This window comes from Dasypus novemcinctus, chromosome 9 (assembly GCF_030445035.2).
Source record: "Dasypus novemcinctus isolate mDasNov1 chromosome 9, mDasNov1.1.hap2, whole genome shotgun sequence".
NCBI lineage: Eukaryota > Metazoa > Chordata > Mammalia > Cingulata > Dasypodidae > Dasypus > Dasypus novemcinctus.
The window spans coordinates 67254753-67280947 of NC_080681.1; the positions used below are offsets into that span (position 1 = coordinate 67254753).

The 26195-nt window shown below is 35.0% G+C and overlaps 1 protein-coding gene across 5 annotated transcripts in view; it reads right to left on the reverse strand.

The window, feature by feature from the left end:
- The window catches only part of ATG4C (autophagy related 4C cysteine peptidase), an 85356-nt gene that overhangs the window by 9356 nt on the left and 49805 nt on the right, over positions 1-26195 (reverse strand). For all 5 annotated transcript variants that reach the window (XM_058303467.2, XM_058303468.1, XM_058303465.2 and 2 more), the window contains 4 exons: positions 25782-25918; positions 19300-19378; positions 18565-18641; positions 13782-13901 (listed from right to left, as the gene is read on the reverse strand). In XM_058303467.2, coding sequence (XP_058159450.1) covers positions 13782-13901; positions 18565-18641; positions 19300-19378; positions 25782-25918 — 413 coding nt within the window. The remainder of the gene's footprint in view (positions 1-13781; positions 13902-18564; positions 18642-19299; positions 19379-25781; positions 25919-26195) is intronic.

A 26195-nucleotide genomic window follows, 5' to 3' on the forward strand; every position in this document is an offset into this window, starting at 1 on the left:
ATGTATATAAAGCTTTAGCAAAGTGCCTGACACATGGTAAAAACTTTTGTCTGAAAAAAAAACATCCTAGAGGAAATTTATTAACCGTTGAGGGTTGCCCAGTGAAGAGGGAGGCTCATCATATGATCTCCCTAGCATGAACTTCGCCAGATAAAAATCCATGCCTAAATACAAGAGGTTCTACACAGCTTTTTCATGCCTCATCCTTAAATATAAACATACGCAAAAGCTCACCAGTCATTTGGGTAAAGCATTCAAAAGAAAATAGGAAGATTAAAGCAAAAAAAAAACAAACGAAGAACATGAAAAAAAGGTCCAGAAGGAAAGAGAAACAACAAAAGAAACAGAAGAAAATGTCAACTTTCTATAATTAATTTCCTTGGAGAGAAGGAAAGGTAAGTCTAGAAAAAAAAAAATAGAATGCTATGAAAAAAGAAATACAGAAAACATATATAACTCCTAGAAATTTAAATATAATTGAAATTTAAAATAATCAATAGAAGCATTAGAAGATAAAGTAGAGGAAATTTCCCAGGGCAAAAAGATAAAGAGATGGAAAATAGGGAAAAAGATAAGAAAATTTGAGGAGCAAATCAGGAGATTCAACAAGCATACAATAAGAGTCCCAAAAAGAAACAAAAAAAAGAGGAAAGGTATGTATTTTTTTAATTTCAAAAAATTTTCCAAAATGAAGGAAACAGGATAATCTATTTTTAAAAAACCTTGAACCAAGAGGTATTATGAAGTTTTAAAATACTAGAGATAAATAATAATAGCTAACACTTTATACGGTGCCTATCACAAACCAGGCACTAATCTACATTAGATTAAATAATTTAATTACATAATGATGCTAGAGATAAAGGTAGCTATTAATATTTTATTCCATGGAAAAACTGATGCACAGAGAGATTAAGGAATATGTTTGAGTTTAGATAGCAATTAGGTGGTAGAACTTGAATGCAAAACTGACCATTTTCAACTGAAAAAAGAAAAAGGTTACATTTAGAGGAAATGAATTCAAAATGACACCAAACTTCTCATTGTAGAAGGGAGTGGAGTGATGCCTCCACAGCTCAGGAGGAAAATTATTTTCATTCTAGAATTCTATATCCAGTAAAATTATCAACAAAAGATAGAATAAAGATGGTCAGACATGCAAGAATTCAAAAAATGTATCTCCCAAGCATCCTTTTCTTAGGAAGGCACTGGAAAATATGCTTCAGCAAAACAAAGGAATAGAGTAAAACAGAGATTCAGAAGATATGGAAAAGTAGTGATAGGAAGTTCCAAACTGACAACTCTGTACCAGGTCTAAAAATAGTTAACAGGGAAGTGGATGTGGTTTAAGAGACAGAGCTTCCACCTACTACATGGGAGGACCTGGGTTCGATCCCTGGGAACTCCTGGTAAAAAAGAAGAGAAAATGTGCCCGCACAGCAAGTCAGTGCCCATGTGAGTCCCGCATGGTGAGCTGGTGAGCACGAGTGCCCACATGGTGAGCACAAGTGCCCATATGCTAAGCCAGTGCCCACACAAGTGAGTCACGCAGCAAGATGATGACACAACAAAAGAGAGACAAGGGGAGAGTCAAGGTGAAGCACAGGGCAGCGGACTTGGCCCAGTGGTTAGGGCATCCGTCTACCACATCGGAGGTCTGCGGTTCAAACCCCGGACCTTCTTGACCCGTGTGGAGCTGGCCCATGTGCAGCGCTGATGCGCGCAAGGAGTGCCCTGTCACGCAGGGGTGTCCCCCACATACGGGAACCCCACACACAAGGAGTGCTCCCTGTAAGGAGAGCTGCCCAGCATGAAAGAAAGTGCATCCTGCCCAGGAATGGTGCCCCACACATGGAGAACTGACACAAGATGACACAACAAAAAGAGACACAGATTCCCGTGCCGCTGACAACAATAGAAGCGGACAAAGAAGACGCAGCAAATAGACACAGAGAACAGACAACCGGGAAGGGGGGGGTGGCAAGGAAGGGGAGAGAAATAAATAAATCTTTAAAAAAAAAAAAAGGTGAAGCACAGCAGAAACCAAGAACTGAGGTGGCGCAATTGACAGGGAACCTCTGTCCATATCAGGAGTCTCTAGGATCGAATCCCAGTGAATCCTAGAGGAGAGAAAATGAGAAGAGAAGACAACACAGACAGCAAAAACAGCAGTATGGGAGGAGGGGAAGGGGGAAAATAAATACATTTTTTTTTTAAGATTTATTTTTTATTTATTTCTCTCCTCTTCCCCCTCCCCGCCCCAGTTTCTGTTCTCTGTGTCCATTTGCTGCGTGTTCTTCTTTTGTCTGCTTTTGTTGTCAGCAGCATGAAAATCTGTGTCTCTTTCTGTTGCGTCATCTTGTTGTGTCAGCTCTCTGTGTGTGTGGCACCATTCCTGAGCAGGCTGAACTTTCTTTCGCACTGGGTAGCTCTCCTTACAGGGCGGCTTTCCTTACGGGGCATACTCCTTGCGCGTGGGGCTCCCCTACGCGGGGGACACCCCTGCGTGGCACAGTACTCTTTGCGTGCATCAGCACTGCACACGGGCCAGCTCCACAAGGGTCAAGGAGGCCCAGTGTTTGAACCGCAGCCTCCCATGTGGTAGACGGACGCCCTATCCATTGGGCCAAGTCCACTTCCCAAATAAATCTTTTAAAAATTAAATAAAAAATAAAAACAGTTAACACTGGAGCTGAAGGAACAACTAAGGGAGGAAAGAAGAAAAATATTGATATTCTTATGTCTGTGCTTATGAAAAATTTACTGCTTGGTATTTGACAGGTATCACTGAACATTTAGGAAAAAATATCAATAGGTACAAGGAAAACTAAGGAAATTATTATAGGGGCACAGTAGAATTAACTCCAAGAAAAACAAGGGTTGGAGAGAAAAGAAATATAATCATAGTACCCTATCTATGGCAGTTTGAACTTTTTTTGTGAATCCATAAAAGGTCATGTTCTCAAATTAATCCATTCCTGTGGGTGTGAGGCCCTTAGCTTATATTAGGGCCTTTGATTAGATCACTTGATTATATTGCTTTAGGGCCTTTGATTGGACTTTATCAGTAAGGCATGACCCAGCATGAGTCTCTGCCCTCTTGCTGGAGTTTTATACATTGAATACTGAAAGCAGAAACACAGAGAGAATGAGCCGCAATTTTGACCTTGCCATGTGAGAAAGATGACTGCACAAAGACAGAGAAACCCTGAGAGGACGAGAGAGAGGCTGGAGGGTGGAACCAGTGGAGCAGGCATGAAACAATGAGAAGCTGCCGTTTTCCCTTGCCATGTGGCAGGAGTTCAGGATCATAACAGCCGAACTTTGGTGAGAAAGCATTTCTGATGATGCCTTGACTTAGACATTTTCAGAGCCTCAGAACTATAAGCTTTTACTCTTAAAAATCCCCCTTTTAATAAAAGCCAACCCATTTCTAGTATTTTGCTCCCACTAAAACACTATGTAATTAGTGAACAATATTATGGAGATATAATAATGTGATCACTGAATAGTGATTTAACAAAAAACTGTGATGTAACTTAACTACATTGGAAGTATAATTGGGAGAAGGGGAAATGGGGGGAAAGGACTATAACAGGAAACTAATTGATCCAAATGGATTCATGTAAAATTGATTAATCAGATTGAATAAGGACAGAATAAGCACATAACTTAGAAATGTAGAATTTAAATCCTGAAGAAATAGCTAAAAAGAGTTAAAAGTGACTGTCTTTGAGGAGGTATCTTAGGGAGTAGAGACTCCTGTTTTTCAGCATAAGCCTTTCATTGCCATTTCATGTTATTACCTTGATAAAGATGAAAATTAATTTTAAGTCCATATTAGTTGGCCAAAATATGTTTTGAACTATGTATTAAGTAAATAGGCTATTATAAAGTAAGATAAAGCCACAGCAATTTAAGGAAAATACAATTTAATAGAAGAAATAGGTGAAAATACACTGGAGATTTGCTATAATTCACTTCTTAGTTCCTTGCTGACTTATAAATAAAACAAAGTCTCTTTGATTCATTATTTCATACAACAAATATGGATTGAGTACCTACAGTGTGACAGGTCTGTTCTAGGCACTGGGGATACAACAATAAACAAAACAAACAAATAGCCCTGCCTTTGTTGAGATGACATTCCAGTAGGAGTAAACAGATGATAAGATAAATAGAACATATATATTTATGATATAGCAGAATATATACATATATGTATGTGATATGTGTATGTGTTTAAACAAATGATACCTAATGATATGTGCTAAGGAGAAACATGAAACAAGGAAGTGGGGGGACTATAAATATATAAAGGGTAACCAGGGAAGGCCCAATAAAGTGACGCTTGAGTAAGGTTGTAAGAAAAGTGAGGGAGAGAATATCTGTAGCAGGAAAATTCCAGACCCAGGAAACAAAAAAAGTCCTTGAAATGGGAGAGCACCCAGCATTTTTAAGATTAGTGTTGTTGAACTTGGGGGAGCAAGAGTAGTAGCAGATGAGGTCAGAGAGGTAATAAGGCTTTATAGGTTGCTTTAAGGGCTTGAGCTTTTACTCTAAATCAGTTGGAAAGCTACTTTAGGGACTCAAAGAAAGAATTAAAACAATCTCACTCAGAGATGAATATGAAGGAGAGGATGAACAGAAAGATTAGAGGCAGGATTAAATAGAACTATTCCATAGAGATAGAAAGCCTAGAGAAAGGGGCAAAATGGAAGAGTTGTTTTAGATGCACTCCCCATCAACCGGACTTCAACATATTACCTAACCTTCAAATCTTCCACACTCTCAATTGTCCCAGACCATTTGCCTCCATATACACACAGATGTCATAGTGGATCATTTCAATGAAATAATAGGAACCCCTAACCTCACTTGCAATTCCACTATCTTTATCATGCCAAACTCTATCATTCAAAGGCTTCCAAGCAATCTTAAATCAAGTTATGAAACTCTGTGAATTTAGGTTCTTTTTTTTAAAAAAAAAAAAAGATTTATTTATTTATTTATTTCTCTCCCCTTCCCCCGCCACCCCCACCTTGGTTGTCTGTTCTCTGTGTCTATTTGCTGCATCTTCTTTGTCCACTTCTGTTGTCAGCGGCACGGGAATCTGTGTTTCTTTTTGTTGCATCATCTTGTTGTGTCAGCTCTCCATATGTGTGGCGCCATTCCTGGGCAGGCTGCACTTTCTTCTGTGCTGGGCGGCTCTCCTTACAGGGCGCACTCCTTGCGCGTGGGGCTCACCTAGGCGGGGACACCCCTGCGTCGCAGGGCACTCCTTGCGCGCATCAGCACTGAGCATGGGCCAGCTCCACACCAGTCAAGGAGGCCCGGGGTTTGAACCACGGACCTCCCATGTGGTAGACGGACGCCCTAACCACTGGGCCAAGTCCACCGCCCATAGGTTCTTTATAATTAGAAGAAACCTTACTATTCTCTTGTTGATTTCCTACTCATTATGTAGTAGGTTTAAAAAGGGCAGGTTTCATGGACCATTAAGATGTTATCTGAGCCCTAAGGAAAATGTAGTGAATATACCCTTTAAATTGTTTCTGCACTCCCCAAATTAATTTATGTCTCATATTTTTCTTTCTCCAAACATTATAATATTTTTTCTTAATGAAACTTTTAATTTTTGTTATGCATTCATTTGTGTGTTTAATGTTCATCTTGCCTACTAGACTATATTTTCATGAAGACAGGAGTCAAAACTATCATGTTCACCACTGCATAACCAGCTCCAAAAAAATATACTGAACACTTACTATGGGCCAGGCACTGTTCTAGATGCTTGGGATATGTCAATGATCAAAAGAGGCAAAACATTCCTCTCCTTGTATAGTTTACATTTGAATAGGGGAGACAGATAAGAAACAATCTAATAAATAAATTATGTATTAGAAAATGTTAAGCACTACAGGAAAAAAGGAAAAGACAAGGTAAAAGGGAATGAGGGATTTGCAATTTTAAAATAGGGTGGTCAGGTTAGGCCTCACTAAGAAGGAAGTACCTGAGCTACAACTTAAAAGAGATAAAGGAGTCAGTCATGCAGATACCTGAGGGAAAAGCATTCTAATCAGAGGGAACAATCAGTGTCTTATATTTTAAAAGGATCACTTAGGTTGCTGAATTGAAAATAAACTGTAGCAGAGGTGGGGGGAAGCTTGGAAACTAATTGGGAGGTCATTGTAATATGGCCTGTGCATGAATTCAAACTTAATTCTATATCCAACTTTGCCTAGTTCCCAGAAAGCCAGTTAAGTGATACAGGCTCTATAGGCTTTGACTATTTAGGAAGGATGCAGACTGAATGTGTATTCAAACTTACATCCAGATGGAATGTGGGTGATATATTAATTCAAACCTACCTGGTATCCAAACAAACCCCTAAAACTCTAAGAAACTAACAAAGAAAGTCCTTTTTGCATAAAAGCACCAAGTGGTGCTTTTCCACTCCACACTCCTACATCCTCTATATAAAAGGGACCTAGAAATCCTATTCAGGGTTTGGTTTTTTGGACAGAAGTCTGTTGGGCCCAGCCAGCGGTTAATAAATCTTCCTTCTCAGAGATTTCTCGCATCCTGGCCCTCAATATCACAATCACCAGACTTCTCTCTCTACTATAACAACTGCAGTAATGATGGTGGTTAGACCAGGATAGTAATAGTGGAGGGTGGTAAGAAGTGGTCTGCTTGGATCCCAGAGACAGCCAAAGTAGATACAAACCCAGGTACTGGTGCTCCTGAGGGCTGCGGAGATGCACAGGCTCTACAATCATGGCAGTTGGCTCGAGTTCAGTGCCTTGGCAGTGGGCCCTACTTTGAACTTGTGTTCCTGAGTGTGATGGAGTTGGACTCAGATGTGAACGTTCTACACATGCCTCTTCTGTCACTTTTACTGAACCTGTGGTTGGCACTGGGGTTGGTGTATACCCAGGAGACTTCAATCTCTGGACTGGCCATGTGCCATCTGGGCCCTGAGCCCCAGCAGAGTTGCAGTACCTACTCTCCGATTTGTTAGACTTGCACAGGTCGGCTAACAGGGAGGTGAGGATGGTCATCCACCACACCAGGGAACCAAGAGTGCCTACAACTCCAAGCAGGAGAATCGCATCCCAACAACCATGTGGGATCTAAGCCCCCTCTCGATATAGAGGTGGAGTGGACATCACCAACCCAGGGTCCACAGGATGGAAGAATAAAATATGGATTAGAGTGGACTTACTGATATTCTACTATGGAACTATTGTGACTAGTAATGGAATAAACTGTAGCATTGATCTGGAGAAAGTGGCCATGGTAGTTGCTGAGGGCAGGGAGACGGAAGAAGAGATGAGATGTGGGGTGTTTTTTAGGACTTGGAGTTGTCCTAAATGATACTGCAGGGACAGATGCTGGACATTATATATCCTGCCATAACCCACTGACTGTACTGGGGGAGAGTGTAAACACAGTGTAAACTATTCATGTGATGCAGCAGTGCTCCAAAATGTATTCACCAAATACAATGAATGTGCCACAATGACGAAAGAGGTTGTTGATGTGGGAGGAGTGGGGGGGTGAGGGTATGGGGGGAACTCTTCTATTTTTTAATGTAACATTTTTTGTGATCTATGTATCTTTAAAAAAAAAGACAATTTAAGAAAAAAAAAAGAAGTCTGCTTGTAAATACATTTTAAAAGTATAACTGGTTATGGAAAATGTGAGAAAGAAAGGATTTAAGGATAATGTCAACACCTTTGGCCTAAGCAGACAGAAGGATAAATCTGCCATCAAATGAGATGAGAAAAACTACAGAGTACAGCAGGCTTCAGAAGGAAAATCAGGAATTTTATTTTGGTTATGCATGTCAGACATAGAAGGGATGCTGAATAGCAGTTTGGCATATATAATCTAAAATTTGGAAGAGAGGTTTGGGCTAACAATATCATCTTAGTTTTAGCAGACTTATACTTGATATTTAAAGCTATACAATTGAGATCACTGAGATGAAGGAGAGTTGAGGAATAAAGACTAAGTAAGCCCTAAGGTACTCCAACATTAAGAGGCTAGAGAGAAGAGTAGGCAAAGGAGAGGTAAGAAGAAGCAATTCGTAAAGAATGAGGAAAATCAAGGAAAGAGGATTTTTAGTGAAAGAAGGGTGAAAGCACTCAAATATTTGTTGATTAACTAAAAGAATGACCAAATTATTAACTATTAATTTTTTCTCCCTCCAGCACCTACAATCTGATCTATTGGACTTACCACACTCAGCTAAGATGGAGTTGAAGAAGGACAACCACCACACCATGGAGCCTAGAGTGATTACAACTGAAAATGGGAGGATTGCATCCAGCATCCATGTGGAATCTGAGCCTACTCTTGACATAGAGGTGCAATGGACACAACCAATCCAATGTCCACATAGAAGAGGTGGCATTGGATTGGGAAAAGTGGACATGGTGGACGATGGGTATGGGGAAAGGCAGGAAGAGATGAGAGGTGGAGGCGTCTTTGGGACATGGAGATGCCCTGGATGGTGCTTCAGAGGTAATCACCGGACATTGTAAATCCTCACAGGGCCCACGGGATGGAATGGAGGAGAGTATGGGCCATGATGTGAACCATTGTCTATGAGGCGCAGAGGTGCCCAAAGATGTACTTACCAAGTCCAGTGGATGTGTCATGATGATGGGAACGAGTGTTGTTGGGGGGGGGAGGGGGGGGGTGGGGGGGTGGGGTTGAATGGGACCTCACATATATATTTTTAATGTAATATTATTACAAAGTTAATAAAAATAAAAAATTAAAAAAATTAAAAAAATTTTTTAAAAAAAAATTTTTTCTCCTAGTCACCTAGATGTAAAACAGAGCTGTCTTTGAGATGTCCCTTTTCCCTATCCTCCCCCCACCCTGCCCCAGTTCAAGCAGCTGATTAGTCTTACTGATTCTACCTTCACCAACTCTCTCAAAACAATTTCTTCCTCTCCAGTCCCACTGCTTTGGTCCTACTTCAGGTCCTTGCAGAAAACATTACAATTCAGCAAAGAAAGGTTAGACTTTTCAATAAATGATGCTGGAACAATGGGCTATTCATATTGGAAAACAAAATATCTACCTTACAACAGAAAAAAGACTTAGATGTGAAACATATATCTTCAAAACTTTTTGAAGAAATGTAGGGCATATATATATGATTTTGGATTATTAAAGATTTCTTTAATATAAAGTTTAAAAGCTATAAAGGGGGGGGAAGGGGATGTGGCCCAAGCAATTGAGCTCCTGCCTACCACATGGGAGGTTGTGGGTTCAGTACCAGTGCCTCCAGGAGAAGATAAGCAAGACAGTGAACTGGTGCGATAAGCTGATACAACAAGCTGATGAAACAAGATGACACAACAAGATGATGCAACAAGACACAAAGAAGAAACAATGAGAGAGACAATACAGCAAGGAGTGGAGGTGGCTCAAGCAACTGAGTGCCTCTCTCCCACATAGGAGGTCCCAGGTTTGGTTCCCAGTGCCTCCTAAAAAGAAGAGGAGTAGACACAGAGAGCACACAGCGGATGGACACAGAGAGCAGACAGCAAGGGCAAACAAGGGGGGGGGGGCAGGGCGAATAAATAAATCTTTTTTAAAAAAGCTATAAAGGGAAAGATTAGTTAATTTGACTATATTAAAGTTAAAGACACCACTAACAAGTGAAAATAGTAGCCTAGAAGAATATATTTACAAACAAATAAAGCCAATAAAGCAATAGTACCCAGAATTATATAAAGAATAGAATTCCATCAAAGCAAATAACCCCATAAAAAAATATAGAAAAGAAATGAACAAGGAACCAATGTGGCTCAAGTATGGGCACCAGCTTCCCACATGGGAGATCCTAGGTTTGGTTCCCAGTGCCTCCTAAAGAAGACAAGCAAATGTAATGAGCTGATGCAATGAGCTGACACAACAAGCAGGGAGCGGATATGGCTCAAGCAGTTGGGCACCCACCTCCTACATGGGAGGTTCCAGGTTCAGGTTCTGGTGCCTCCTAAAGAGCAGACAGTAAGGGGACGCAATGAGCAGACACAATAAGCAGACAGCAAGCAGAAACAATGAGCAGACAAACAAGGGAGCCATTTCAGGGCAGGGGACAGGGAATCACAATTTTTTTTTAAAGTGGATTTTCCCACAAAAAGAAATGAGCAGGAAATTCACAAAAGAGGAACCAAATGGGCCAATAAACCTTGATAAGATGCTCAACCTCATTAGCAATCAGGAAAATACAAACAAAAACTACAAAGAGATACTATTTCATATCCATGAGATTGGTTAAAAATTTTTAAATCTGACAATATCAAGTATTGATAAGGATATGAAACACTCACATATTTTTGATATGACCACTGAGGAGAGCATTTGATAATATCCAACAAACCTAAATATTTGCATACCCTATGACCCAGTAATTCCACTCTAATGTATATATCCTAGTGAAAGATATGAGATAGGTTCAAGAATATACTTATAAACATTATTTGTAACTGAAAAATGAAACAAGCTAGATAGTCATCAACAAAAAAAGTACATAAATAGTATACTGTAAAATGGAAAACTAGTTAACAGTTTAAATGAATAAACTAGACTTACATGTATACATATGTATAACATTTAAATCAATTTTAAATAAAAAAGCAATTTTCAGGATATATACATTTTATATAAAATATCATTAATAGAAATTTAATAACAAGCAAACAGTATAACATGTTATTTATGGATATATACAGCATGTGTACTGTATATTAATTCAGGATAGTGGTAGTCTCTGGGGAGGGAGGAAGAGGATTGGGAAAGCATAACATGGTTCACTTATATATGTAATTTTTTTAAAGCTCATTAGTAGAACATGGGTACTTATTATACTATTCGCTATATTTACGTAGGCCTGAAGTTTAAAAATGAATTTAAAAAATCAACCTATTGCTAAAGTACCACATCTTAGCCTGGGATTAAAGACTTTCCACAATATTATTACAACCTACTTTTCTAGCCTTATCCTTTACTATTCCAGCAGTGTTTCTTAAATCATAGAACTTCACTATTTTCACTATAATTGTATGCCACCTCTATTATAATTAGTGAATTATTTTTCTATCATCATTTTAACATAGACTATAAATCAACAACTGGAAAACCATATGCTTAATATAGCACCCATATTTTTCTAATAAACATACACATATAAATATTAAAATAAAATATTTGCCTTTGTGCCACCTAAAAAAAAATCATTAAATCACACTTTGGGTTGTACTGCCTTAAATAAGTGCTTCTCAAGTACAGTGCACAAGACTTACTTGGAAGGCTTGTTAAAAATGGAGAGTCCCAGGCTAACCCCTAGGCATTCTGATTCAGGCAGTTAGAAAAAAAAATCCTATTCTATTGTATCCTTGGTACCTACCAAATTATACTACTGGCCAATTTCTAGACAAGCTTTATACTTTCCTTCCCCTACACCTTTGCTCTTATTTCCTCTGCTTGAAGTATCCTTCTTTCTCCTTAAGCCAATAGAAATTAAACCCGACATTTTAAGGCCCATCTTAAATATCACCATCATGATAAAGCACTTTGTCTTGGATGTGACATCTCTCTCATTTCAACACCTTTCCTTCCCCTATCAATTTATTTCTATTTCTATATACACGCATATCATATTCAATATATGTCTACTTGTCTTATTTCCCCTCCTCAACTATAAATGCTATTTGAGGGCAGAAGCCTTATAACTTTGTTTAAAAGCAGTGATTATAATACATATTTTATGTTTTTCATATGGTAGTTACTCAGATTGTCCTGGGCTGAACTCTGCTAAATCCTGAATTCGTTTAATGATTTTATTAATATTTCTAAAATCACACAGCACAAATAGAACATTCACTAATATAACATCACAAATGAATATGAGATTCTAAAACTACCTACTTTCATTTCTAAAACAAGAAAACTGAAAATATATCCTATATAAAATAAATAATTTTAAGCTGTTTTAATTTTCAAAGAGAAAAATTAGGAGTTTAACTGAAAATGTCAAATTCAGTTTTTAAGAAGAAAAGGAAAACCATTTAAATTAAAAATTTTCAGACAAAAGTAAATGATCACATTATTAATTGACAAAGTGATTTTTGGATAGTACTACAAAAAGCTATTAACTTGAGAATACCACTACAATTAAAGCAAAGTTAATTGATTCTGGCAAAATTCTCAGGACTTCCAAATGATACTTTAATGGGGTTTCTTTTTGCCGTTATATTAGACACTATTCTGATGTATCAACAGCAATAATTTCTAAGTATTCCATCAGTGTAAAAACCATAATAACTATCTGTTTTTAATCACAAAATATCAGCATACAACTCATTCGTTTCTTTAATTTGGTATAATAATTTGGTTTGTTTCTATTTCAAGAGTAAGAGTTTGCTTTACTGTTCTAAATATACTTACTTTAACCTAAGCAGAAAATATATTAATGGAAACACAAAAATGGGACTTTTTCATGGAAAATGTTTACCAATATCAATTATACTATAATATCATCTGGATTTGTACATTTTAGCACATTCTTCCATAAAGACAAAAAATTGTCAAAGTAAAATATACAAAATTATATACCAATATCAAGTAATAGAAGATGAAAAAAGGGAGAATATATATTTTGTTATGTTCACTTGGCCTTCCAGGTAGAAAAAAGGAGAATGAAAAGACAACAAGTATAAGAAATGAAAAATAAAGAAAGGTTCTCACATATCTCATTTTCTCTTCTCATTCATTTTTTTGTCATATTCTTGTTACATTTCCTTTTTTAAGTGGCAGGTCAAGTAAAGTAAAATAACTTATGTAAAACTTTTAACTTAACTTTTTCATTCTATTTTTTACATTGTAAACATAAAAATTCAACAAATAATGTCCACCTTCCTAAATTAAATTAAATTAAAGTAAGGAAAAGAAATAATAAGCTACTGACTTTTATAGCTGACCTTGCCAAAAATTCCCAAAAATGATCTGGTATTAGTTTTACTTACCATAAAACGGCAACCTATAACTGCTTATACTAATAAAGAGACCCAACCAGTTAAGCTTACTTCCTATATAAGTAATGTTTTTTATTTTCTAAAGTACCAAGCATAGACAGACACTAAGACTCTGTAAATGTTTTAGCAATACTCAAGGATCAAAAAAAGCAGAAGTTTAAAGGTAATGAGAAGAAGTTAAATAAACCTATTTCAAAGATCCTTTAAATAGAACAGATCAGATTAAACAAGCTTATTGGAAGGTAACAACACTCCTCATTTGATAAAGCAGTTCTGAGAAATCCAAAAATACCATTTCTCTTTTCTAAAAAAATCAAAGAAGCACTTGGACTAACAAGAAATAATGCACAATTTGGTCTGATCAAATACTTCATTAATTTTTTTCTACCCCTAAGGGATTGCCCTTTTAAAATCCTCTTCAAATAGAATATAACCTAATTGCTTGCACTTGTCTACAGTTCACAAAGGAATTTTTACTTCAACAGTGCCACCTAGTGGAGCAATCAATTACTTTCAACTGGTCACTAACAGGTTTCATTTGTTTTAGACTCTAGGATTCCCCCAAAAAGTTTTATTTTCTAGTTCCCAATATTCTTAATAACATTAATATTCAAGGGGCAATTTTACAAAATGCCAAAGTTCAGACTGTTATTTTCTAATAGACTATCTCTAACAAAAATTAAGCCACTTGCAAATAGTATAATATTTTAAAAAAGGTACCTTAGTAATTTCTTCAGAAGCTCGTTTGAAGTCCTGAACATTTCGACAGTAAAATCCTATTGTACAGCTAGGATCCATTTTTCGAAATGACATCTTTTTAGGAGAAGGGCAGTGGAATGTCTGTAATTTTAAAAGTTCTTTAAGATTAATTTACCTTTATTTGATGAACTTAAATATACACAAAAATCTTAATTTAAAATTTGCTACCCAGCTTTTCCTCAAGACTATGCAGATAATCCCTCCCGTTAAACCATGAGAGCCAACACTGTACATTTTCAATGCACCAAATCTCTACCTTATGTGACATTAGTGTCATTCTCCAAAGGAAAGTGATATGCAGTTCTAACACTTGCAGAAGAGAAGAAAAATGTGCCACTGTAAAAGACATGCATTAACTAGTACACAGTTTAAAATCAAGTTAACCATTTCTATGAAACGACATTTAAGGTGCCTTAGAGCTTTTTCTAAAATGTTTATAAACATTTTAATAAGGTTATCAAGACTTTTTAAACAACTTCACAGGTTCACGTAAATGTTCAATAGAGATATGGAAAGAGGTTGATTTCAGAGTTCTAGCAATTGACACTAGTATATAATGCCATATTTTTTAAAATTGTTCTTCTACAGTGCTTTAATTTATGTATCTGTTTAATCCCACATACAGTACAGGATGGAACAGGTGAAAGCTGGTGTATCATGGTCTTTGTTCTCCTACTCCCAGTGTTCCTTTCCCTTTAATTGTCATTTTTTCTCAGGTAGTCATAGTGCCACAAATATAAGTGGACTAGGTTCAAGGCTGCCCAGCCCGTCTACTCTTCCTGATGGAGTTTGGCATCTTTTGAGAATGCAAAAGTAGGAAAAAAGGCAAAATATAAAGCAAGTAATTCCAATTTTTTTTTTTGGTTGCTGTTCACTACCACATTTTGGTACTACATTAAAAGGAATTAAAAAAAAAAAAGAACTTGAGTGCACAGATGCCTTGTTCTTGCTATCAAGTCTTTTTCTGTATATGTAAAGAAGTTTGTGTAAAACATAAGGTGAATAATAATATATATTCATTTTGTTCATATATGCCTAAATGAACTCTGCACAGATATTCAAAAAACTAATGTTTTGGGAAAGAGAGGGAGAACTAGGCAGACGGGAGGCAGGTGCAGAAAATTGTGGTATGTGTGTGTGTGTATATATACTTTTTTTTTTAATTAAAGAACGAGCTCAATTAAGAAATATCGTAGGCTGGATTTAAATTTATAAACTTTCCCTATATTAAATACCTAAGGGATTTTAATTTGAAACTATCTCCTAAATGTGAAGAAACACAGGCCTTCATATTTGTTATGTTCATGGTGAATCAATCAAAATCAATCTCTCCTCTCCTGTCCACATTCTACTGATGCAATTTGTGTTCCATATCATCACAGAGCATGTGCAAAATGCACATATTCAAGTGGCTTTTTTTTTCCTCAGGATAATTAAACTGTATGTTAGATTCAATCCAACATCATGTCATTTAGTACAAACCAAACCCATTAGTTTTCAAAACATAAGTATGACTTATTTTATATAGTGAGATTGAGATGCAACCTAGCTAAAGTGGAACTTCCAGGTTACTAGGCAACACAATTACTGTCTTTGTTGGACTTTTTCAAACATTGTCTTGCCTTTTTCATTTATAAAGAGATATTAAAATCAGATCTAGAAAGGCACAGAAGATCTAAGTAAAATTGTTAATGATATACCCCTACATTTAAAGGCAACTTTTGCCTTCAAAAAATACTTTTAGTGTGTAAGGCACAGTTCTAAGTTATATTTACAAGAAATTATTCTAAATACATAGTGTCTAAAAATAGTTATTTGCCCCTCAATTCAAAGACAATAATAAGGAATGTTTGGTACTGGGGAAGGGCAATGTAGGAGGAAGGGCCAAGGAGATTTTCACAAGGTCCAATAATGTATTTTTCTAACTCATCTACAAAGGTGTTCTATATTTTACTGAAGTATTTGCTTAAAGCTTTCATGTAGGAACCATGGTTTATAACACTGAACCAGAATAGGCTTCCTGCTGTTTCACTATATTGTTTCAATGGATAGTAATGACAACCACTAAATTGTTATTCCTGGTTGTTTTGTTATCTACTCAAATTATAAATTTTTCACAAAAATATATATATAAACCTCTGTTTACTGAAAACTGAAATTGCCATCGGGTGTTACTGCAACAGTGACAATGGAAAAGTGAGTTTACATCTTATGATTTGCTGTCACACTGAACCATGTGCTCCTTTCCTCAGTGCTGATCAAGGATTGCCTGGCATATCTCCACTATTGAATTGCCACTAATAAACTCAATCCAAATTTGACTACTTAGTGAAGTCAGCTAAAGATGAGGAAGTATCTCCCTAAAAGTTAATAAAGAAATTAAATATTAATACAAAAATATGTAATCAAAGCATGTGAATGGAAAGAGTTCAACAGAGGACTCCATGTAATGTGCTTAACACAGCACCTACCACACAGAAAGAGTTTAATAAATGATAGTTAAAAGGCGAAAGAAATGAGATGGTCTGATTTGTTTCAAAGAAAACAAAATTTTAAAAGCTTAACTCTAGAAATGTAGGAATTTAACACCCTAAGAACAACAAAAGATACAATCTGTTTAAATCTCTTCTTAAATTTCAAATATTCTTATTTCATCAAGCTTTCTTAAAATTTCACAATCCTATTGGATTCAGGGCATTCACTTAAAATTTAAGCACTACCAGCAATTATTTATACAGAATTGGATAATAGGTCTAAGATTTCAATTTCTCTACATATTGATCAAAAAGAAGCATTGAATTAAAAAGTTATTTACAAAAATGTTTTGAAATAATGAAGCCTAAGGGTGACTTTAAAATGTGCATTTAATTTATTACATCAAACAACTGCAAAATCTCAATAGCATACAAACACAGAGCCAATATAGCCCAAGGCAAAGAAGGTTAGTAATAGAGGGTAGTTAAAATATACTTCCACTGGGAACATTATAAACTTAAGAAAGATAATATCTTTGTATCATATACAAAGATAGACTGTAATTTTTATATAATACTTTCATAGGAAAAGAAATGATGCTATTAACTGAGTAATTTAAGATAAATCCTCTGCATTGAGAAAAATGAAAAACTTCTAAAAGAATTACTCAGACTGGTCAAGATAATTCTACCAGCCTCTCAAAATATAATGTCTAAACCCAACTTTCTTGATGTCCCAATATTTAAGGAATAAGTATTTCTGTTCATGCATTATAAGAAGTTACCCAATCTCATCAAATTTTACTTTACAAAGACTCTTAAAATCAATTCTTCCTTTCCATTCTTACTACCATCACCCTACTTCAAGCTTTTATTGAATCATTCCTGGGAGTGACTATGAGACCATATCGCAACAGTCTCCCAATGATGAGTTGCAACCTTTCAAATCTTGACTGTATAGACATAACCAGGATATTCATTCCCCTGACATCTTTAAAATCTCTCAAAATATCAAACTGAGAGTCTCACTCTCTCTACTGGCCAGAGTAATCAACACCAATAATCTTTTCATTTGCTTATTTTAGGTAACACTAAAATACTATGACTTTTTTTTCATCTGAATCTCAAATATCTACTACTTGTAAGGAGTCAATTTAGCCCTGATACAGTGGAAAGTGTAACTGAGATGTAGGAATCAGCGCAGAATTACAATATGGTTCACATTACACAGTTCTGACATGACTCCCCGGAATCTGTCACTCAACTAGCAAATATTTACTAAGGTTTACAATGCATGATACTACAAAGGAAGAAAGTAGTAAACCTGCTCTCTTGCCTCAAGATGCCCAAACTTTAGTTGAGGTAATAGTTTACAAAGGATGCTAGGATGTTATATAATGTACCTTCCTGGACCACATTTTAATCTTGCAGTTTATCTCTTTTTATAATCTACCCCTTAAATATTATTAGATATTCATATTATCCAGCAAGCTATTACTACCACGAAGTACTAAACCACATTTCCAATTTGGCAAGTCCATTAGAATTAGTAATCCATGCCACTAATGCAATTAAGAATTATTTTAAAACTGTCTATAAAAGCATCAACTGGGAAAACAAGAACCAAAACCACATAATAACTATGTGTCTGATTTATGCACTTTCAAAATTTCCTGAATTAAAACACTGGATCACAAAATGAACTCCATAAAGTAAAAGACCTTAAGCTAAAAAAAAAACAAAGTTAAGACAAACACTAGAAACCCAACTAATCTCTTGAAAAATTCTTATTCAAAAGGTAAGATTTAATTTACTGTACTTAAGGTAATATTAAAGCAAAATAATTTAGCATGTAATCTCCTTCAGTCACCCTATTCTAATCCAACTCCATCACCCTCTCTTCATTTTTTTTTTTTCCCCCTTTCTTGTATTTTTTTAAACATGCCTAACATTTAAAATTCTTCAGTACTGGTAAGTGGTCTTTTCTACAAGATTACTTGGAGTCTTGATCATTTATTTTAGGGGTTAGAGTACCTAATAAGTAAGAGACAAAGATAAATGAATTAGGAAGTATATCATAAATTAAAATTCAGCAACAATGTATTTAACCTCTGGCCATTGTGCTGATTATGGTTTTATAAATTAGCAAAATAGTGATTATTAATCTGTAACGGTAATATCGTAAAAGCATAGCTACCAAGAACATCTCTATAAATTTAGAGTTTGCTTCATATGGTAAGAAAACAGTACCAGTTCTCTATCCATAGTACCTCAAGAGGGAAATCCTTTATGCTGACATCTACAAAAGATTGGCAGTAATGAGGATCCATGTAAATCAAACTGTCATCTACAAGGACAAAACAGAAGACAAGTAATTCAAAAAACACCTTATTATTACACTGCTTACAATCCAATTTCTATGTAGAACAGCTGAAAAAAATCTGGGAGTAACAGCTTGCCAGACTGATATTCATTGACTGAAACATTGGTTTGCACAGGACAGATTAACTTTTGCATAATCAAATATGCTTGTATAAGCAGAATTTTTATAAAGTGATGAGACTGTCATTTAATTTTTGGTGATAAAATTACTTTCACAAACACACAATTATATTCTACGGTTTGCATATGAAAAATGTATTGCACTACTTTATCCTGACAGGAAAAACATATTGCTTGTCATTTTATCATCAAACTAGCACTACTAAAACTGGTAAAAAGTAAATATGTAAATAGCAACTGCCACAATGTGGCAGCAACATCTTCTCAAGTTTAGTGAAACCAATAAATTATGCCTTGTTTATGCAATAACAGAAATTAAGCATATATTTTACAGAATCCAATTATGTTGTGGACCAAATGACAAATGAGTAGCTATGGCAGGACTGATGAAATTTATAAGGTATGCATTTTGCTCTGTTAATCATCCTGCTTCCAGATGATCCTGTATTAATTTTCTGACTATTAAAAGAAAACAATGAAATATATTTTATTAAATTACTAACCTTGAAATCCAGCAAAGTAATATGACTGCTTGGGTTTGCCACCAATAATACCCACACAATATTCAAGGCTTAAAACTCCCTGTCAAAAGATATTAATTTCAGATTTAGAAGTCAATAGACAGGTGGTAATTGTTCAAAACAACTAAATTCATATTACCAAGATTAGTAATCCCAAACTTTTCATCAGTTTACCATTTTTATTACATTTTCCCCAATGTTTTAGAATTCTTCTGTCTACCAAGTTGTATTTCCTTTTCTTTAAATCACTCAACATTAACAACCACATAAATCTTTTGATCAGCACGTAAACTCAAAAACATTAAGGAATAACAATGTGCCAGATACAGAAATAACCGATGTTATCATGTTAAGACGATAAAGTTCCTGCCAAAACCAAGCATTTGGTCTTTTAGTTGGGTGGTGCAGCTTCATTATGATCTATGTCATATTGTCACTAGACTTTTTGAAATGCTAGAAATAGTTCTTGAACCTTAGTAATATTTTCATTGATTCTTAGAATCCCAGGTGGAAAATCATTCTCTAATCAACATGGCACTCACTTGACAAATTTTTATGATACTTGAGTTGGAATAAAAATAGAGTAATAGAATAATTTAACAAAGTAAAATCATTGTTACTGCATGTAAAGCCAATTCCTTTTACTAATCATAAAATATCAGCGACACCTCAGCAGAACTCTTAGCTGTGCCAAATAATTCTATACCTTCTTAAAAAAGATTTCTAATGAAGTCAATGAAAAACATGTCCAGAGGAATCTATCAATGTCCTGACAATATTTCCCGCATTATTTTATGTTAACACTAATAATGATAAACTATATGTCATAAATCCCCAAAAGTATTAAACAATAGATGGACTTTCCTTTTTTAAAATAAATGAGGATATTTTAAAATCTAAAGGATGTAAAATTAAAAATGTATGAACAATTTTCTTTAACAAGGAATAAACCAGAGATTTTTTAAACTTTATTTTCTTTAAATACGTGGTCATCACAAACACACACGACATATAGAAAAAAGTAAAAATTTCCCCATATTCCATCACCCAGAGCTCATCATTATTAACATTTTGGGGGATATCCTTCATAACATCTTTCTATACTATATATATTCACATACAGATTTATGTATACTATGTTATATACATGGATTATACCAATATGCTGTTGTAAACTTTTATCACTCATTATGTCATGAAAATCTTTTCATCTCAATAAATACGTATCTATAGTATAAACTTTAATAGTTCTAAATTTTCTATTTTATAAAGATATCAAAATTTGCTTAATCAAACTCCTTTATGAATATTTATATTGTTACCAGTTTCTCACTATTATAAACAAGCTACTGAAAAACAACCTTCTATATTTTCAATCTTGTGAAAATATCATATCATAGAGGCTTTTTTGAAAAGGGGAGCTGCAACTGAAAAATTAAATAAAACAGAGAAGGTATATTTGGTCAATTCTTCAAATTAACTAAAAAATAAATTAAGGTGAAATTATACAAAAAATAAATAAACATTTTATGGTAATAGAGTTACCCGTAATTAAGGACTCTATTGCTTTCTTCCTAAATAAAAACCCTTAACATGGCCAGATGTACCCCACTTTAACCTGAGGTAATCTGATCAGCTGGGAAAAAAAAAATATATATATATATATATATAAAAATATACACATACACACACACACACATACCAAGAATCATCACTGCCTCTCCTAAGAAAAAGAATGGTTCCAAGAAATGGAAAGAAGCTTTTGCTTCTTGACATCTATTTTTCCTTTGTAACCAACTCAGAAGATTTAGCAATAAACACTTAGAAGCAGATTAGAAGCTAGAATGCTGTAGCAGTTTATATAATTGATCAATTCCAAAAAGAAATATTGGATTATGCTTGTAATCTGATCTGTACCTGGGCATGATTGAGTTATGATCAGGGTATGGTGAAGAACAGAATTAAGGGTTTCTGATGTTGGAGTTTTGATGTTGGAGTTTGATGCTGAAGACATAGGAAGCAAGCTCCCAGAGGGAAGAGAAGCCAGCCCCAGGAAGAAAGGAAACTTGAACCCAGAGAAAAGTAAGCCCCAGGAACGTAGGAACCCAGGAAGCCTGAACCCTCACAGAGGTTGGCAGCCTCCTTGCTCCAACACATGGAAATAGACTTTGGTGAGGGAAGTAACTTACGCTTTAAGGCTTGGTATCTGTAAGCTCCTATCCCAAATAAATACCCTTTATAACACCCAGCAGATTTCTGGTATTTTGCATCAGCACCCCTTTGACTGACTAATACAAATGCCATTAAATATAAGAGACTGTAGCTTTGGAAACCTGAAACTCTTTTCAGTTTCTAAAAGAGCTTCTTCACAGTTATCTAGTGGTAAGAATTTACTGAGCTGTATCCATGAAGCAATAAATACAACAGTCAAAAAGGAAAGTACTGATTTGTCTTGCTGAAGAAAGAGAGCATATTGGATTTTCTTCATTCCAAGTCCATAAATAAAGAAACAAACAAATCTCTTGTGGTAAGCACACCAAATTTTTTTCTACCCACAGGATGCCATAATTGTACCACCTCTGAAATGCTGTAGAATTTACCTTGATTAATAAATTTGAAAAATAAAACTGGTGGATTTCAGAGACATTAAAATGTAAAGACTTGGGCATGAAAAAATACAACTGCTGACCACAAAAAAATTAAATAAATACAGGAAAAAGAAAAAGAAAAAAAGAAAAAAAATTTTAAGGAAGAAAAAAGAGAATTCTTTTTCTTTTAGGTCTATTAGACACATTATTTTTTAACTTCTAAATGAATACCTCTACATACCCTCTGATTTTGGCTTTGACCCTCCTCTCTAGCTAAGCATAACATCCAGAATATAACCTATTTCACTCAGCCTTTGCAGATATTTTTACCTGATAACTGAAAAATTAAAATGCCTCAATAGTCACTGTGCTCTCATTTTAGTGAACTCTAATGTAGATTAGTAGAAGCTCAAAGAAATGTTATATTTTTTAAAATCCATATTTTAAGGGAAAATAAGAAAAACAATGAACTAAGTATCAAGTAAGCTCTAGACTCTACCATCAGTTTATTATCTGAACTTGAACATGTCACTTAACTTCTCTATGATTCTTCTATTTTTTTAAGGAAGGCAATCCAGATTCTAGCTATGGTACCAGTCCAATGATATAAATTTGCACTGAAATTTTTATACAAATATGAGCATTAAATATTTATTGAGTTACTTCTATAAGTTAGGTATTAAGGATTACATTAACAGCTAATCATGGTTTACTTCACTATGGATCAAGCTACAGTGAATCACTTAAGAGCTTGGACCTGCCATCTGATAAACACTATAAATACCACCAAATAGCAAAGCCCTCAGCTAAATAAAACATGCCTCCATGCCATCTGCAACCCATTACAGCAGGAATAGGGATTTGGTGAAAGAAGACAGCTCCAAAATTGCCTCAGTTTCTAATCTTCTCATGTGGTAAAGGAGGCAAAGGGAATCCAGTTCAGATTTGCTTAGAACCTTCCTAGAGATGACATCATGCCAGAATTCCCAAAACCCTCAATGATTCTCCAGATGAAGTGTCCAAAACTTCTCATATTCCACCAATAACATTATAAGGAACTCACATGTTAGAAATCAAAACCCACTTTTATTTAGGGCATCCATATGTATTACAGTAGTAGTAAGAGTAGTGGTAGTAGTAACAAATGTGCCTGAAAAATTTTAGTAATTATTAGGAAAAGCAAACATTCCATCTAGAAGACTTCCATGTATCACATATGGAACAAATGCTCTAGATTTTTAGATCAGCAAAATCTAGTCTGAAGATCTATATGTTCCACCTATGTACATAGGGACCATAATACAGGATCAATGCTTAATGTAGGGAACAAATTGTCACTAAACCATAAATGACAACTTTAGAGATTGTTTCAAGATTACTATATCCCATAGTACTGCATTCAAAAATAAATTCTATTTCTGGCCTTGGAAATAGACTCCTAAAAATGAGGAATTTTATTAAAATTATGAAAATGTTACAAATATTACCTTAACTAGAAACTAGTAATTTTAAAAGTTAACATTTTATCACAACGTAATGTCTTGGTGCTCAAAACAAGATATATAACTAGACAGGTTTCTCTTGGTGCAAGAAAAGAGAACTATGTGTACTAAAGTACAACAGATTTTTAACTGGTTAATATGAAGAAAACAAAGTTGAAACCATAGTATACTCTCCTCATTTTTTCCATAAGGCTTAAATATTTATAAGTAAAAAACAGAACTTCAAAGAAACTACAAAAACCTGAAGATAAGGAAAGACTTTTTTAAGCCACAAAACCCATAAAGGAATAGACTGACCTGACTACATGAAACTTTAATACTTCTCAAAATAAAACAGGAAATGAACATTCACTTTATACAAAGCTATATAAAAAACATTCCTCTTCTTCAGGAAAAAAGACTAAAGATCATGAACAGACAATTCACAAATAAAGTAAATGACAAATACCATATCTGAAAACTGTTCAACCTAGTAATCAAAGAAATTACACCAAGAAAACATTTTTTCCCTTAGCCTGGCAAAGAGTTAAAGAACGGTAGATATGGGAAACGGACTTTGGCCCAGTGGTTAGGGCGTCCGTCTACCACATGGGAGGTCTGCGGTTCAAGCCCCAGGCCTCCTTGACCCGTGTGGAGCTGGCCCATGCGCAGTGCTGATGCGCGCAAGGAGTGCCCTGCTACACAGGGGTATCTCCTGCGAAGGCCACGCGCAAGGAGTGCACCCATAAGGAGAGCCGCCCAGCGCGAAGGAGGGAGCAGCCTGCCGAGGAATGGCACCGCCCACACTTCCCGTGCAGCTGACGACAACAGAAGTGGACAAAAGAACAAGACGCAGCAAAAAGACACAGAAAACAGACAACCGGGGGAGGGGGAGGGGAATTAAATAAATAAAAATAAATCTTTAAAAAAAAAAAAAAAAGAATGGTAGATATATGTACCACTGATAAGTATAAAATTGGTACAACCTATCTAGAGAGCAACTTGGCAATGCATAACCAAAGCTTTTAAAGTGGACATACCCTCTGAACAGATATTCCACTTCTAGGTATTCAGTCTAAGAAAATATTCTAATAGAGACACAAGTGTAAATGTTGGAAGACATTCATTTAAGCTTTACACTTAAAAACGAATGGGCTTGGGAATTGTCCTGAATGACATTCATATATCTTATCATAACCTTCAGAATTGGGTGGGAGAGAGGGTAAACTACAATGTAAACTTTAATTCATGCGTGGTGGCAATGCTCCAAAATGTGTTCATCAACTGCAGTGAATGTACTACACTAATGATGTGGTTAATGTGGGTAAATGTGGGTGGTGTGGGAAGGGGGCATATGGGAATCTCCTATATTTTTTATGTAACATTTATGCAATCTAAGCTTCTTTTTAAAAAAATGAATTTTTTTTTAAAATTGGGAAGTCCCTTAAAAGTCCCATAAAACTTCATAAAGATATGATTAAATTTACTAGGGTACAGCCATAAAATAAAAAACTATTAAAAATGATGTTGATAATGCTGATCTATACATTTATACACATAGAAAGATGTTCCCCAAATATTCAGTTAGAAAAAGTTGCTATATTTTATACAATTCACTTTTAAAAGCAAAAGTATATATTTACAAACACATACATATTTATGGAAAGAAAAATATGCAGATGGATATTTATATAAATGTTCAACTGGTTAGTGGGATTTTTTTTCCTGTTTTGCTTGTTTATATTTTTTTAATTCTTCTACAGTGAGTAGGTACTACATTTTGGTTAATAAGTATTTAAAAATTAAGAAGGGTGATTTGTTTTAAAACAGTTTTAAACAGTTAAATTTTATATTTTTCAATGATAACATGCAGTTTTTATTCTTCTTTTCTTTAATCAGCATTTTCCCTTGGCCCTTACCCTACTATCTTCATCATTTCTGTCTATATAAATAATCATTCTAACCTCTTATTGACCTCATTGTGGCACAGAAAACAAATTAAGAAGAGAGAGACCAGTAATAGAAAAATCAGTTTATTTCATTAATTACTTCAAGAGAATTTAATGCGAATTTTATGAATAAACAAAGGTACATACTTTTAGAAGCCACAGTAAAGATAATGAAAATTGTAGCTAAATTATAAATTATGATTTTTGCTACATCTGTGTCTCCTTGATTAGCTATAGAGATAAAAAGGCTTTTCATTTTTTTCAAGGAACACTGTGTTCTTCAATTCTATCTGATCTTGTAATATTACAATTTAAAATTGCAAGTCAAACTTTACATCTACAACTGTAAAATCATTACTTCCTGTTTTAAAAAGACTAAAAACCTACTGTTGTTCATATTTTCTAGTATTGCCTTTAAAAAAAAAGACGAAACTTTTATTTCATACCTTTACAAACTCTAAGTAGTCAGTGTTGGTTCTCTCTCCACCAAGTCTAACGGGAACTAGAATAATAACAGCTTTGTTGTCTGTATTATCAGAGGCCACAGAAGAACACTGTTTATCAATTACATCAGAGTTGTAAACTGAGGAAAATATAAGAAAAATATATTAAATTTTATAAAAGTGAACTTAAGAAATACTTTACCCTAGTTTTTCCCCCCTACCATTAGCCCATCATCTGATCTCTAACAGTTCTATCAAGGTCTTGACAAGTTAAAAATATTACCTAATTTACAAAACTCAGTATTTATTGTGAGGCTACTATGTACAATGCCCTGAGCTATAGAAGTAAATAAAATGGAGAAAAACCCATACAGCACACACTCTAATAGGAAGAAACAGACAATAAGTAAAGCAGAG